General features: G+C 49.8%; 1 protein-coding gene across 1 annotated transcript; it reads left to right on the top strand.

Annotated features, from left to right (window-relative positions):
- The first annotated feature begins 8,339 nt into the window (after positions 1 to 8,339).
- Positions 8,340 to 9,494, top strand: LOC132826296 (forkhead box protein D3-B-like). Its single transcript, XM_060842106.1, has 2 exons — positions 8,340 to 8,657; positions 9,210 to 9,494. Exons 1-2 carry the CDS (start codon positions 8,373 to 8,375, stop codon positions 9,492 to 9,494), a joined length of 570 nt encoding a protein of 189 aa, XP_060698089.1. The 5' UTR covers positions 8,340 to 8,372.
- The last annotated feature ends 1,326 nt before the right edge of the window (positions 9,495 to 10,820 follow it).

Genomic DNA, 10,820 nt, shown 5'->3' with positions numbered 1-10,820 from the left:
AAATGGCAGCAATGATATTAGACTAAAAAATAGGAATAAGGAATAAACCAAATAAACATAATTACACACGAGTAATGTAGGAACAACAGAGAAAATGGAGCATAAGAGCTGCAAAATGGCAAATCAGGAAAAATACCATGATGATTTAAGAGGTGTATTTTGTCCTTTTTATATTGAGAGAGATTGAGACAGAGGTTCAGAGCGGTCTACTCCATTCCAATAAAGTAAACAGCTTGTGAGGCCTTGGGGTTCTTCTTAAAGCTTGAACATAAAGCAGTGTGAATGGGTGGGGTCAAACTCCCACACAACCAGGATTTTAGTTTAACTTCCAGTAGCTGTTCGGGTTTAGAAGCTGTTATCCATCTCTCCCTGCAACAGCAAAACACATGCATTCTCACTCTCATTCAGAGATTTCTTTTGATGTTCTTTCTTCCTGGACTGGAGAATTGCATGTGAGACAATCTATTTGACTGAATTTGCAGTTGCCAAGGGTGTGAAATGGAATGTTACTATATTGGAACAGGTGCTGCTTAGTGGCTAAATAATCAATTATTCTGTTAAGTTTTCCAGTGAAGTAAAGTTATTTCAATACTTCTCTCTTTGGTTTGCATTTTATCCATAGTGTATGAATAAAGTGTGTTTTGCTTCAAGCCTGGTAATTTAACCAACTGAATTGCATCCGGAACACAATACCTTACACTTGCTTTTAAACTTAAGAAAAGGTTGGAGTCTAGGCTATGTCCTGAACATATTTTGAGGGGGGTTGGTCTGGTCCATAACAAAACTGACAAATAACCAGGCCCAGCAACCTTGGAAAAGGTACACATCAAAGCCGAAGCCTGGGCCATCAGCACACTGTGCTCATTGACCATTCCCAGCTTGTCCTTCAGACTATTCCACATTTCAGGAAGTACCTCATTAATAGTAAACTTCCATGGAACCCTACAAAGCCCTGAAAGGGACTATATAAATGCAAGCTCTTTCTCTGTCAAATCCATTGGCACTGAAACAGGAGACTAAGGGTGGTGTTAGAGTTATTGTTTTTTGGACGGATGACCTCTGACCAGCAGTGTGCTGCAAAGATCAGTGCTAGGTCCAATGCTTTTTGTCATTTATATAAAAAATCTGGAGTTGAATATAGATGGCGCCGTTAGTAAGTTTGCAGAGAACACCAAAATAGGCAGTGTCGTGACAGTGAAGAACTGTACAACAGGGTACTGATTAGATGGACCAATGGGTCGAGGAGTAACAATTTGAAGTTTAATTTAGATAAATGTGAGGTGTTGCATTTTGGTAAAGTTTAAGCCAGGGCAGGACTTATACAGCTAATGTACAGTGTTGCTGAATAAAGAGACCTGGGATGTAGGTCTTTGTTCCTTGAAAGTAGTGTTGCAGGTAGAAAGGATAGTGAAGAAGGCATTTGGCTTTTTTTTAAAGATTCTCTACGTGCAGAAACAGGCCCTTCATCCCAACAATTCCACACTGACCCTCCAAAGAGTAACTCACCCAGACACATTCCCCTACTAATGCATCTAGCACTATGGGCAATTATCATAGTCAATTCACCTGACCTGCACATCTTTGGACTGTGGGAGGAAACCGGAGCACCCGGAGGAAACCCACGCAGACACGGGGAGAATGTGCAAACTCCACGCTTGCCTTAATTAGTTAGTGCATTGAGTAAAGGCAATGGAACATGAAATTGTGACTGTTCAGGGCTTTGATGAGGCCACTTTCAGAATACTGCACTGAATTCTGGTCTCCCTATTGTGGGAAAGATGTTGTGAAACTTGGAAGGTTTGGAAAAGATTTACAAGGATGTTGCCATGATTGGAGGGTATGAGCTATAGGGATGGGCTGTATTAGTCCTAGAGTAGGGGAGTCCAGAACTAGAGAGCATAGGTTTAAGGTGAGAGGGGGAAGAGGACCTGAGGGGCATCATTTTCACACAGAGTGGAGCGTGTATGGAATGCCGCAGGAAGTGGTGGAGGCTGGTACAATTACATTTAAAAAGCATCAGGATGGGTATCTGAATAGGATGGTTAGGACCAAGTGCTAGCCAATGGGACTAGACTAACTTAGTTTAGTGTAAAAAATGAGGTCTGCAGATGCTGGAGATCACAGCTGAAAATGTGTTGCTGGTCAAAGCACAGCAGGTTAGGCAGCATCTCAGGAATAGAGAATTCGACGTTTCGAGCATAAGCATTTAGTGGGCATGGACGAGTTAGACCAAAGGGTTCGTTTCTGCATGATGTATGAAAAACAAAAAGGTGAAAGATCTAATTAAATGCTTTTGGCTTTTAAAATCAAACACTGAAATCAAAGAACTGCGGGTATCTAATGAAAAGCATTTATGTATTAGCTCTTCAGAATTGTGCTTTTTTTTAACATTCGGAAGTGTTATTGCAAAAACCGAAAACTTTCCCACCATGGCTTGTTGTTGTTTTTTAACCTTACCTGTCCCACCATCAGTAATTCCCGCGCAGCCAGTTAGCAATCTTTGTAAGGCCTGTACTGAGTTTCAGAGTTAACTTTCCAATCAACAGATGGGATGGAATCCAGGCTTTTCCTCATTTCCCTGAAAACTGGTTGAACGGTGGGATCTGGGGCCAGGTTTTGCCTCCCCTCCCCCCTGTCAATTGCTATTTCTCTGTGTACGGCTATTAATGTTAATTGTTTATTTGTAAACTGTGCTATTTAATTTTTTTTAAATCAAAAGGTGGGGTATTTGCAAATGTTGCCTTTAGATAATAATCCGAACTGACAATTAAAACCCGCTTGACGTTCCAATGCTCGTGGGAGAACATGGTGCACTACTGTGGCGGATATCCAAGTGTTAATTTGATGGGCAGGCCAATATATTTCGGTGTAAGGAGTTGAACCGATTTCGTTATAAACAAGCTCTCAATTTACAAGGTAGGAGCAAATTACTGCAGATGCTGGAATCTGAACTAAAACCAGCAAACACTGGAGACCACAGTGGGTCAGGCAGTATCTGTGGAGAGAGAGAGAGCGCGCTAACGTTTCGAGTCTAAATGATTTTTCATCAGAGAGCTGAACTGGATCTTGTTTGCTGAGAGATGGGGTCAATGGGTCTGTAATTGCCACTCTCTGAGTCGGTTCATTAGCTTTACACTAACTAGACATGAATGACTCGGGTGTGTGCGTGTGGTGCATTTCAACAGAAGCGAATTGAGAATACATTGAATTATTGTGAATTATTCTGTTGTATCTTATAATATTTCGAAGAATTCCCAAAAAAGTCTCAAATTGAACGAATGTTTATACGATGAACTCGGTAGGAAATGAAGAGAAACTTTTTTTGGTCCCTTTTATAAAAGGAACGCAGATTCGCCTTCAGACAGGAAATCTGATGGTCCCTCTCTCTCACACTCTCTCTCGCTGAGGGTGTTACAATTAGCAAACTTTAGGCGTTAGCCTGTCCCGAGGAAGGATCACTGGACCCGAAACACTCGTCTGTCTCTTCACAGATGCTGGCAGACCTACTGAGTTTCTCCAAAAATGTCAGTTTATGTTTCACATCGCCAGCTCTGTGTTTTGTCTTGGCCAGGCATCAATCTCTAGCGGAGAAGGTGCAGTTTTTGCCAAGTTAATAATTATCATTATCCCAGCGGCCGGTCACAGCAGGACCACTTTCCGGCTCTTTGTCGGTACAGGATAAAGCCAACAGCTCTGTGATTCGGGAATGTTGTGGTTGTTGGATGTACTCGATACTATGAAAAGCGGGAAAGCAACCAGACGGTAGAGATTTCGAGAGAGCGCTTACTGGAATAAAGGGATAGAATCTAAAAACAATGGAAGATTTAGTGCCCTTCCACTTCAGAGTTCTCAGCCCACAGTTAACATGAAATGTAGGGGATCTCGTATTTCAATGTGTATGGATTATGGAATCCCTACAGTGTGGAACAGGCTATTTGGCCCATCGAGTCCACGCCGAGTTTCTGAACAGCATCCCACCACATCCCTGTAATCCTCCATTTCCCAGAGCTAGCCCGGCTGGTCAGCACTTCCCTGAACACTGTGGGCAATCCACCCTCAACCGAACCAGGGCATCAGTGGAAACCGGAGCAGAATCTGTCAACTCCAGTTGGCCGAGACTGGGTCCGAACCCGGCTCCGTGATGTTGCGAGGCGGCACTCTGAGGGTCCCCTGATGAAGGGCTTTTGCCCGAAACATCGATTTTGCTGCTCCTCGGATGCTGCCTGAACTGCTAAGATCTTCCAGCACCACTAATCCAGAATGTGAGAGATCCCACCTCCCCTTCACAACATGCTTCTGATAACCGTGAGCTGAGAAATGTGGGGAATGGTAAATCTAGCATGATACATGCAAGCCCTATCTCCCACCTCCTTCACCTGGACATCGAAATAAAACGGTGTTTAAATACAGTGTTTTTGTTTGTTTTGAGGATTTGATTTATCCCTCCCCCGATGATGGGACCTGGTACTGGCTCCTGTGTGATTTGACTCTGTGCCTTCCCCACGCGGCTCGGTGAGATTCGGATTAGTTTTCATACTTTGTGGGTGAGTATTACCAGGATTCAGTTCCGTGCTGAAGGGAAGAGGGGGGGATGTGAGGAACACAGCTTGGAACTTTACATTTTTACATCGATTGCACGAAGCTCCCCCCACCCAAACCGTGCACAAACATTTCAGCGGGTACTCCCTCTCGGGAAAGGTGAGCTGTAGTTTTAGCACCGTACATGACAACATAACCAAATCAGCACGTCTGAAAACCAAACAGAAATCCACATCAAAAACACAAGTTGTTGGAAAAACTCAGCAGGTCTGACAGCATCTGTGGAGAGAAATCAGAGTGAACGTTTCAAGTCGAGTGACCCTTCCTCAGAACTCAACATCAACTTGTACCAAACTTCCCAGAGTGTAATTAGACAAATTCCGATTTCAGTTCTCTAAGCTCGCACGCTGTTGGTGATTGTATTGAGAGAGATTGTGTATACAGGAATATATCCTGGTTGTACAGGCTTCACCCAATATGACCATTTTTTACTCCAATATCTTGAACAGTTTTCCCCCGAAGGTCTGTCCGTTTTGTCGCTCGTTTCTTTACCCGCTGAACATTGCGGAGGTTTGAAACGTGACCTTGCTCTCCCTCTGCCTCTCCATGGGTACTGCCTGGCTCCAGTCTCTGCAGTAATGTGCTCCTACAGGGTGTGCGCACAGTTTGCTCTGGGGGAATGCTCCCTCGAAGGTATGGGAGGTTTTTTTCAGATACTTTTTGTTTGGATGCACGGGGTGTCCTCTTGCCCAGACTCAGCTGCTGAACACTGCCAGGCTTTCCGGGGGGCAGGGGGGTAAACGGAATGGAGGGAGAGTCCGGACGCTGTAAGTAACCCCCCACACACACACACATACCCTCACACGCACACACACACACACACATACCCTCACACCCACACACACACCCATACACACACACCGCCCACACACACACACATACCCTCACACACACACATACACATACCCTCACACCCACACTCACACATACACACACCCACACACACACCCTCACACACACATACACACCCCCCCACACACACATACACACACATTTACAGACCCACACACCCACACACACACACACCCACACACACACCCATACACCCACACACCCACACACATCCACACACACACCCACACACATACATACACACCCACACCCACACACCCACACACATACACATACACACACACCCACATACCCACACACACACACCCACACCCACACACACCCACACACACACCCATACACCCACACACCCACACACATCCACACACACACCCACACACACACATACACACCCACACCCACACACCCACACACATACACATACACACATACCCACACACACACCCACATGCCCACACACACACATACCCACACACACATACCCACACACATATCCACCCACCCACACACCCACACACACCCACACACCCATACCCACACACACACCCACACACCCACACACCCACACCCACACACACACACACACACAGCATCAGTCTGCGGCTCTCTCTGTGCAACAACCGGCCGACCCCCCGCTCAATCCTTTTCATCGACACAAACTTTTTCCAAAACACCCCAATTATTGAGCAACTTCCGATGTCGGTGAATATTTTTGGTCTGGATTTATTCACTCCATCCCACAGGATCTTCCCTTCCCTTCGTTAAAAAAAACAAACCCCAATGGTCCTAGTGCCTTCACCATTCTCCCGGGGCTTCTCAATGATCTCCTCCGGATTCCCCCACAATCAGTTCCCTCTCTCAGGGGGAGAGGGGGAGAGAGATGGGGAGAAGATAATGACAGAGATACAGGGGAGAGGCAAGACGGAGATGGTAGAGAAAGAAATCAGCGATAATAGTGAAATAGAGAGCGCCATAGAGATGGGTAAGAGGTGGCTGAAAGGATCAATGGGAGGATCATTAGAGAGATGCAGAGTTCAGTAGAGACATGCCGTCTGCACAGCGCATGCGTTAAACCATCCTATAAATACTTTCCAAACTGTTCTTTACAGATTCTTCTCAGGTAAAAGCAGAGGAAACAGTTTCAGCTCAGTCACTCCCAGCTCAGTGACTCCCAGCTCAGTGACTCCCAGTTTAGTCACTCCCAACTCAGTGACTCCCAGCTCAGTGACTCCCAGCTCAGTCACACCCAGCTCAGTCACTCCCAGCTCAGTGACTCCCAGTTCAGTCACTCCCAACTCAGTGACTCCCAGCTCAGTGACTCCCAGCTCAGTTACTCCCAGCTCAGTCACTCCCAGCTCAGTGACTCTCAGCTCAGTATCCCCCAGCTCAGTGACTCCCAACTCAGTGACTCTCACCTCAGTGACTCTCACCTCAGTGACTCCCAGCTCAGTCACTCCCAGCTCAGTCACTCCCAGCTCAGTCACTCCCAGCTCAGTATCCCCCAGCTCAGTGACTCCCAGCTCAGTGACTCCCAGCTCAGTGACTCCCAGCTCAGTCACTCCCAGCTCAGTATTCCCCAGCTTAGTGACTCCCAGCTCAGTCACTCCCAGCTCAGTGACTCCAAGCTCAGTCACTCCCAGCTCAGTCACTCCCAGCTCAGTGACCCCCAGCTCAGTGACTCTCAGCTCAATCACTCCCAGCTCAGTGACTCCCAGCTCAGTCACTCCCAGCTCAGTGACCCCCCAGCTCAGTCACTCCCAGCTCAGTCACTCCCAGCTCAGTCACTCCCAGCTCAGTGACCCCCAACTCAGTCACTCCCAGTTCAGTCACTCCCAGCTCAGTCACTCCCAGCTCAGTCACTCCCAGCTCAGTGACCCCCAGCTCAGTCACTCCCAGCTCAGTCACTCCCAGCTCAGTTACCCCCAGCTCAGTGACTCTCAGCTCAATCACTCCCAGCTCAGTCACTCCCAGCTCAGTCACTCCCAGCTCAGTCACTCCCAGCTCAGTTACCCCCAGCTCAGTGACTCTCAGCTCAATCACTCCCAGCTCAGTCACTCCCAGCTCAGTGACTCCCAGCTCAGTGACTCCCACCTCAGTCACTCCCAGCTCAGTCACTCCCAGCTCAGTGACTCCCAGCTCAGTGACTCCCAGCTCAGTGACTCCCAGCTCAGTTATCCCCAGCTCAGTGACTCCCAGCTCAGTCACTCCCAGCTCAGACACTCCCAGCTCAGTTACTCCCAGCTCAGTATCTCCCAGCTCAGTGACTCCCAGCTCAGTCACTCCCAGCTCAGTGACTCCCAGCTCAGTATCTCCCAGCTCAGTGACTCCCAGCTCAGTGACTCCCAGCTCAGTATCTCCTAGCTCAGTCACTCCCAGCTCAGTCACTCCCAGCTCTGACGAAGAGAAAGTGAGGTTGCTGTCTGGGAGTAATTGCGGAGAGTGAGGTTCAGGGGGTGGAGGATCTTGTGTTTAACTCGAGATCCCGGCCAGGGAGCTGGCGAGGCTGGGGGTTAGCTGGGCAGGGTGGGGTGTGGACAGGACAGGACAGAGAGACTTCATCAGGCGTCATTCCTGATGAAAGGCTTTTGCCCGAAAAGTTGATTCTCCTGCTCCTCGGATGCTACCTGACCTGCTGTGCTTTTCCAGCACCACACTAATCAGGACAGAGAGAAGTAGATTTGCCCCTGGAGGCTCCGCCAGGGATGAGCCTGGGTGGGGAGCCGGGCGGGGGTGGGGGTCCTGGGGAAGTGGAGCTGGTCACTGCGGGAGGGGGAGAGGAAGGGTCCGGGCCGAGTAGAGAGCTGGAGCCGCTGACTGGTCCCGGGGATGAGGAGGAGGGAGCCGTGTACCCGGAGAGCAGTGAGCAGCGCTGTACGGGCAAGCTGCTGAAACCTCCCTACTCCTACATCGCCCTGATCACCATGGCTATCCTGCAGAGCCCAGACAAGAAGGTGACCCTGAGTGAGATCTGTCAGTTCATCAGCAGCCGCTTCCCTTATTACCGAGAGAAATTCCCAGCCTGGCAGAACTCCATCCGCCACAACCTCTCCCTCAATGACTGCTTCATCAAGATGTCCCGGGAGCCGGGGAACCCCGGGAAAGGCAGCTACTGGAGCCTGGACCCAGCCTCCGAGGGAATGTTCGAGAACGGGAGCTTCCTGCGCCGCAGACGGCGCTTCAAGAGGCAGACCCAGAGGGAGAGCTCAGCCTCCCTCCCCCCAGCCCCCTCCCTCCTCCCCCCGACTCCCTCCCTCCTCCCCCCGACTCCCTCCCTCCTTCCCCCGACTGCCTCCTCCCTTCCCTCAGCTCCCTCCCTCCACCCCCCAGCTCCCACCCTAATCCCCCCAACTCCCTCCTTCTTCCCCCCAGCTCCCACCCTAGTCCCCCCAACTCCCTCCTTCTTCCCCTCATCTTCCTCCCTCCTCCCCCCGGCTCCCTCCCTCCTCCCCCCGGCCCCCTCCCTCCTCCCCCCGGCCCCCTCTCTCCTCCCCCCGGCCCCCTCCCTCCTTCCCCCGGCTGCTTCCTCCCTTTCCTCAGCTCCATCCTTCCTCCCAACTCCCTCCTGCCTCGGCCCTCCTCCCTCCCTCCTCACACCAACATCCTCCCTCCCTCCAGCTCCCTCCTGCTTCCCACCTCTTCGCTCCCTCCTTCCCCCAACTCCCTCCTCCCTCCTCCCGCCTCTACCCTCCCTCCTCCCCCCTCCCCCCTCCAGCTCCCTGGCCCTCTCTGACACTGCCTTCCTCTGTTACCCTGGGCAGAGCCTCCGGCCGATGCTCCAGGGGGCTGCCGGCAGCTCAGAGGTGGAGCCCTCTCGCCTCCTGCAGAGCACCTCATTCAGCATCGAGAGCCTGATGGGAGCTGGTCCCTCTCCCCCCTTGAGCCTCCCAGTCTGGGCTAACCCTCCGTCCTGTCACCCTTTCCAGTCCAGCCCCTGGCTGCTCTCCACCGTCCTGAACATGTCCACAAGACGCGTGTACAACCCCAGGAACAACCGTCTGATGGGGACCCCCTCCACTAGGCTCCCTCTCCGCTCCCCACCCTAAACAAAACCTTAGATTGCTGCCCCTCTCCTCCGGGACTTTGATTAAATCCCCCCTTGCCCGGAACCCTGCACCAAACCCCCTGGGAACATCACTGCACAGCGAATTGTAGACTTGTCCCATTTCCTGTGTTGTTGCTCTCTCTCTCTCTCTGAGCACTGAGATCTACAGTGTACCCCGGCCAGCTCTCTCGGTTCGACACGATTCCGAAACTTATCTCGAGGAATGAAAGCAGGAGTGTGTTGGGCCCACCCAGTGGGAGAGGTGACACCAGTGAAGAGAGAATGTTTCCAAGGGAAGGCCAGCCCAGATGTTGACTGTTCTCCCGCACCAAAGAAAAACACTTTTCAGATTTCTTCCGATCAAGCGCTTCAGCGATCGGTCATTGCACACAAGTGGAACTTGAACCCTGCTCTCCTAGCCCAGAGATTGTGACACAACCCTGTGCTTCCTTTTCTCATCTCCCAGTTGGATGCTGGGTCGAGGGGAGCTGAACCTGTGCGTCTACAAGATCAAGTCATCGACAGAACCAATCCAGATGGAAGCTAAGGGAGACTCTCTCTTTGAGTTTACGGGTTACAATTCAAAGGGAATATTTGGGGCAGGTCATCGGTGGGTGTACTCGGCTGTGTGTACGCGGTCAACGAGTGCGAATTTATTGTATGGTGAACAGTTTTTTTTTCTTTAAACAGAACCCTAATGTCTGTCCTTGGCGGTTGGTATCAGTCTCCTGCAGAAACGATTTGGAGGAGCCAGTGTTGGACTGGGGTGTACAAAATTAAAAATCACACAACACCAGGTTATGGTCCAACAGGTTTATTTGGAAGCACTAGCTTTCTGAGCGTCGCTCCTTCATCAGGTGGTTATGGAGAATAAGATTGTAAGACACAGAATTTATAGTAAAAGTTTACAGTGTGATGTAACTGAAATTATACATTGAAAAAGACCTGGATTGTTTGTTAAGTCTCTCATCTTCTCAGAATGACCTTGTTGGTTTCAGTTCTTGCATATGTAAATCCCAGAACTTCCCTTAAGTTACAGTCTCAAGTGAACTTTAACAGTGAGTGTTCCGCAGCGCTCCGAAAGCTTGTGCTTCCAAATAAACCTGCGGGCCTATAGCCTGGAGAAACCATTTGTTCTGGTGCAGTAGGTGAATAGCAAGTATTGCACTGTCGCGTTAGTATCTTGATCGGTGCTTGGTAGCTTTCTGAAATCGCTTTGGTTTGTTTGTAAGCGCTAACCCAGCTTTGAAAACAAAACTGCGACTAAATGTTGTAGTTCCAGTTAAGTTTCCCTGTGGTAGCATGCGTGTAGATAAGAGCAAACATC

Source organism: Hemiscyllium ocellatum, chromosome 2, assembly GCF_020745735.1.
Source record: "Hemiscyllium ocellatum isolate sHemOce1 chromosome 2, sHemOce1.pat.X.cur, whole genome shotgun sequence".
Taxonomy (NCBI): Eukaryota; Metazoa; Chordata; class Chondrichthyes; order Orectolobiformes; family Hemiscylliidae; genus Hemiscyllium; species Hemiscyllium ocellatum.
The sequence above is the reverse complement of the archived record's forward strand: the minus strand, read 5'-3'. Positions and strand labels throughout refer to the sequence as shown.

What these genes read in the sequence shown, in the direction of transcription:
- LOC132826296 (XM_060842106.1), top strand. Translation starts at nt 8,373, where the DNA reads ATGGCTATCCTGCAGAGCCCAGACAAGAAGGTGACCCTGAGTGAGATC. An exon ending in AGACCCAGAGGGAGAGCTCA is followed by an intron (nt 8,658 to 9,209) that starts GCCTCCCTCCCC and finishes TACCCTGGGCAG; the next exon opens with AGCCTCCGGCCGATGCTCCA.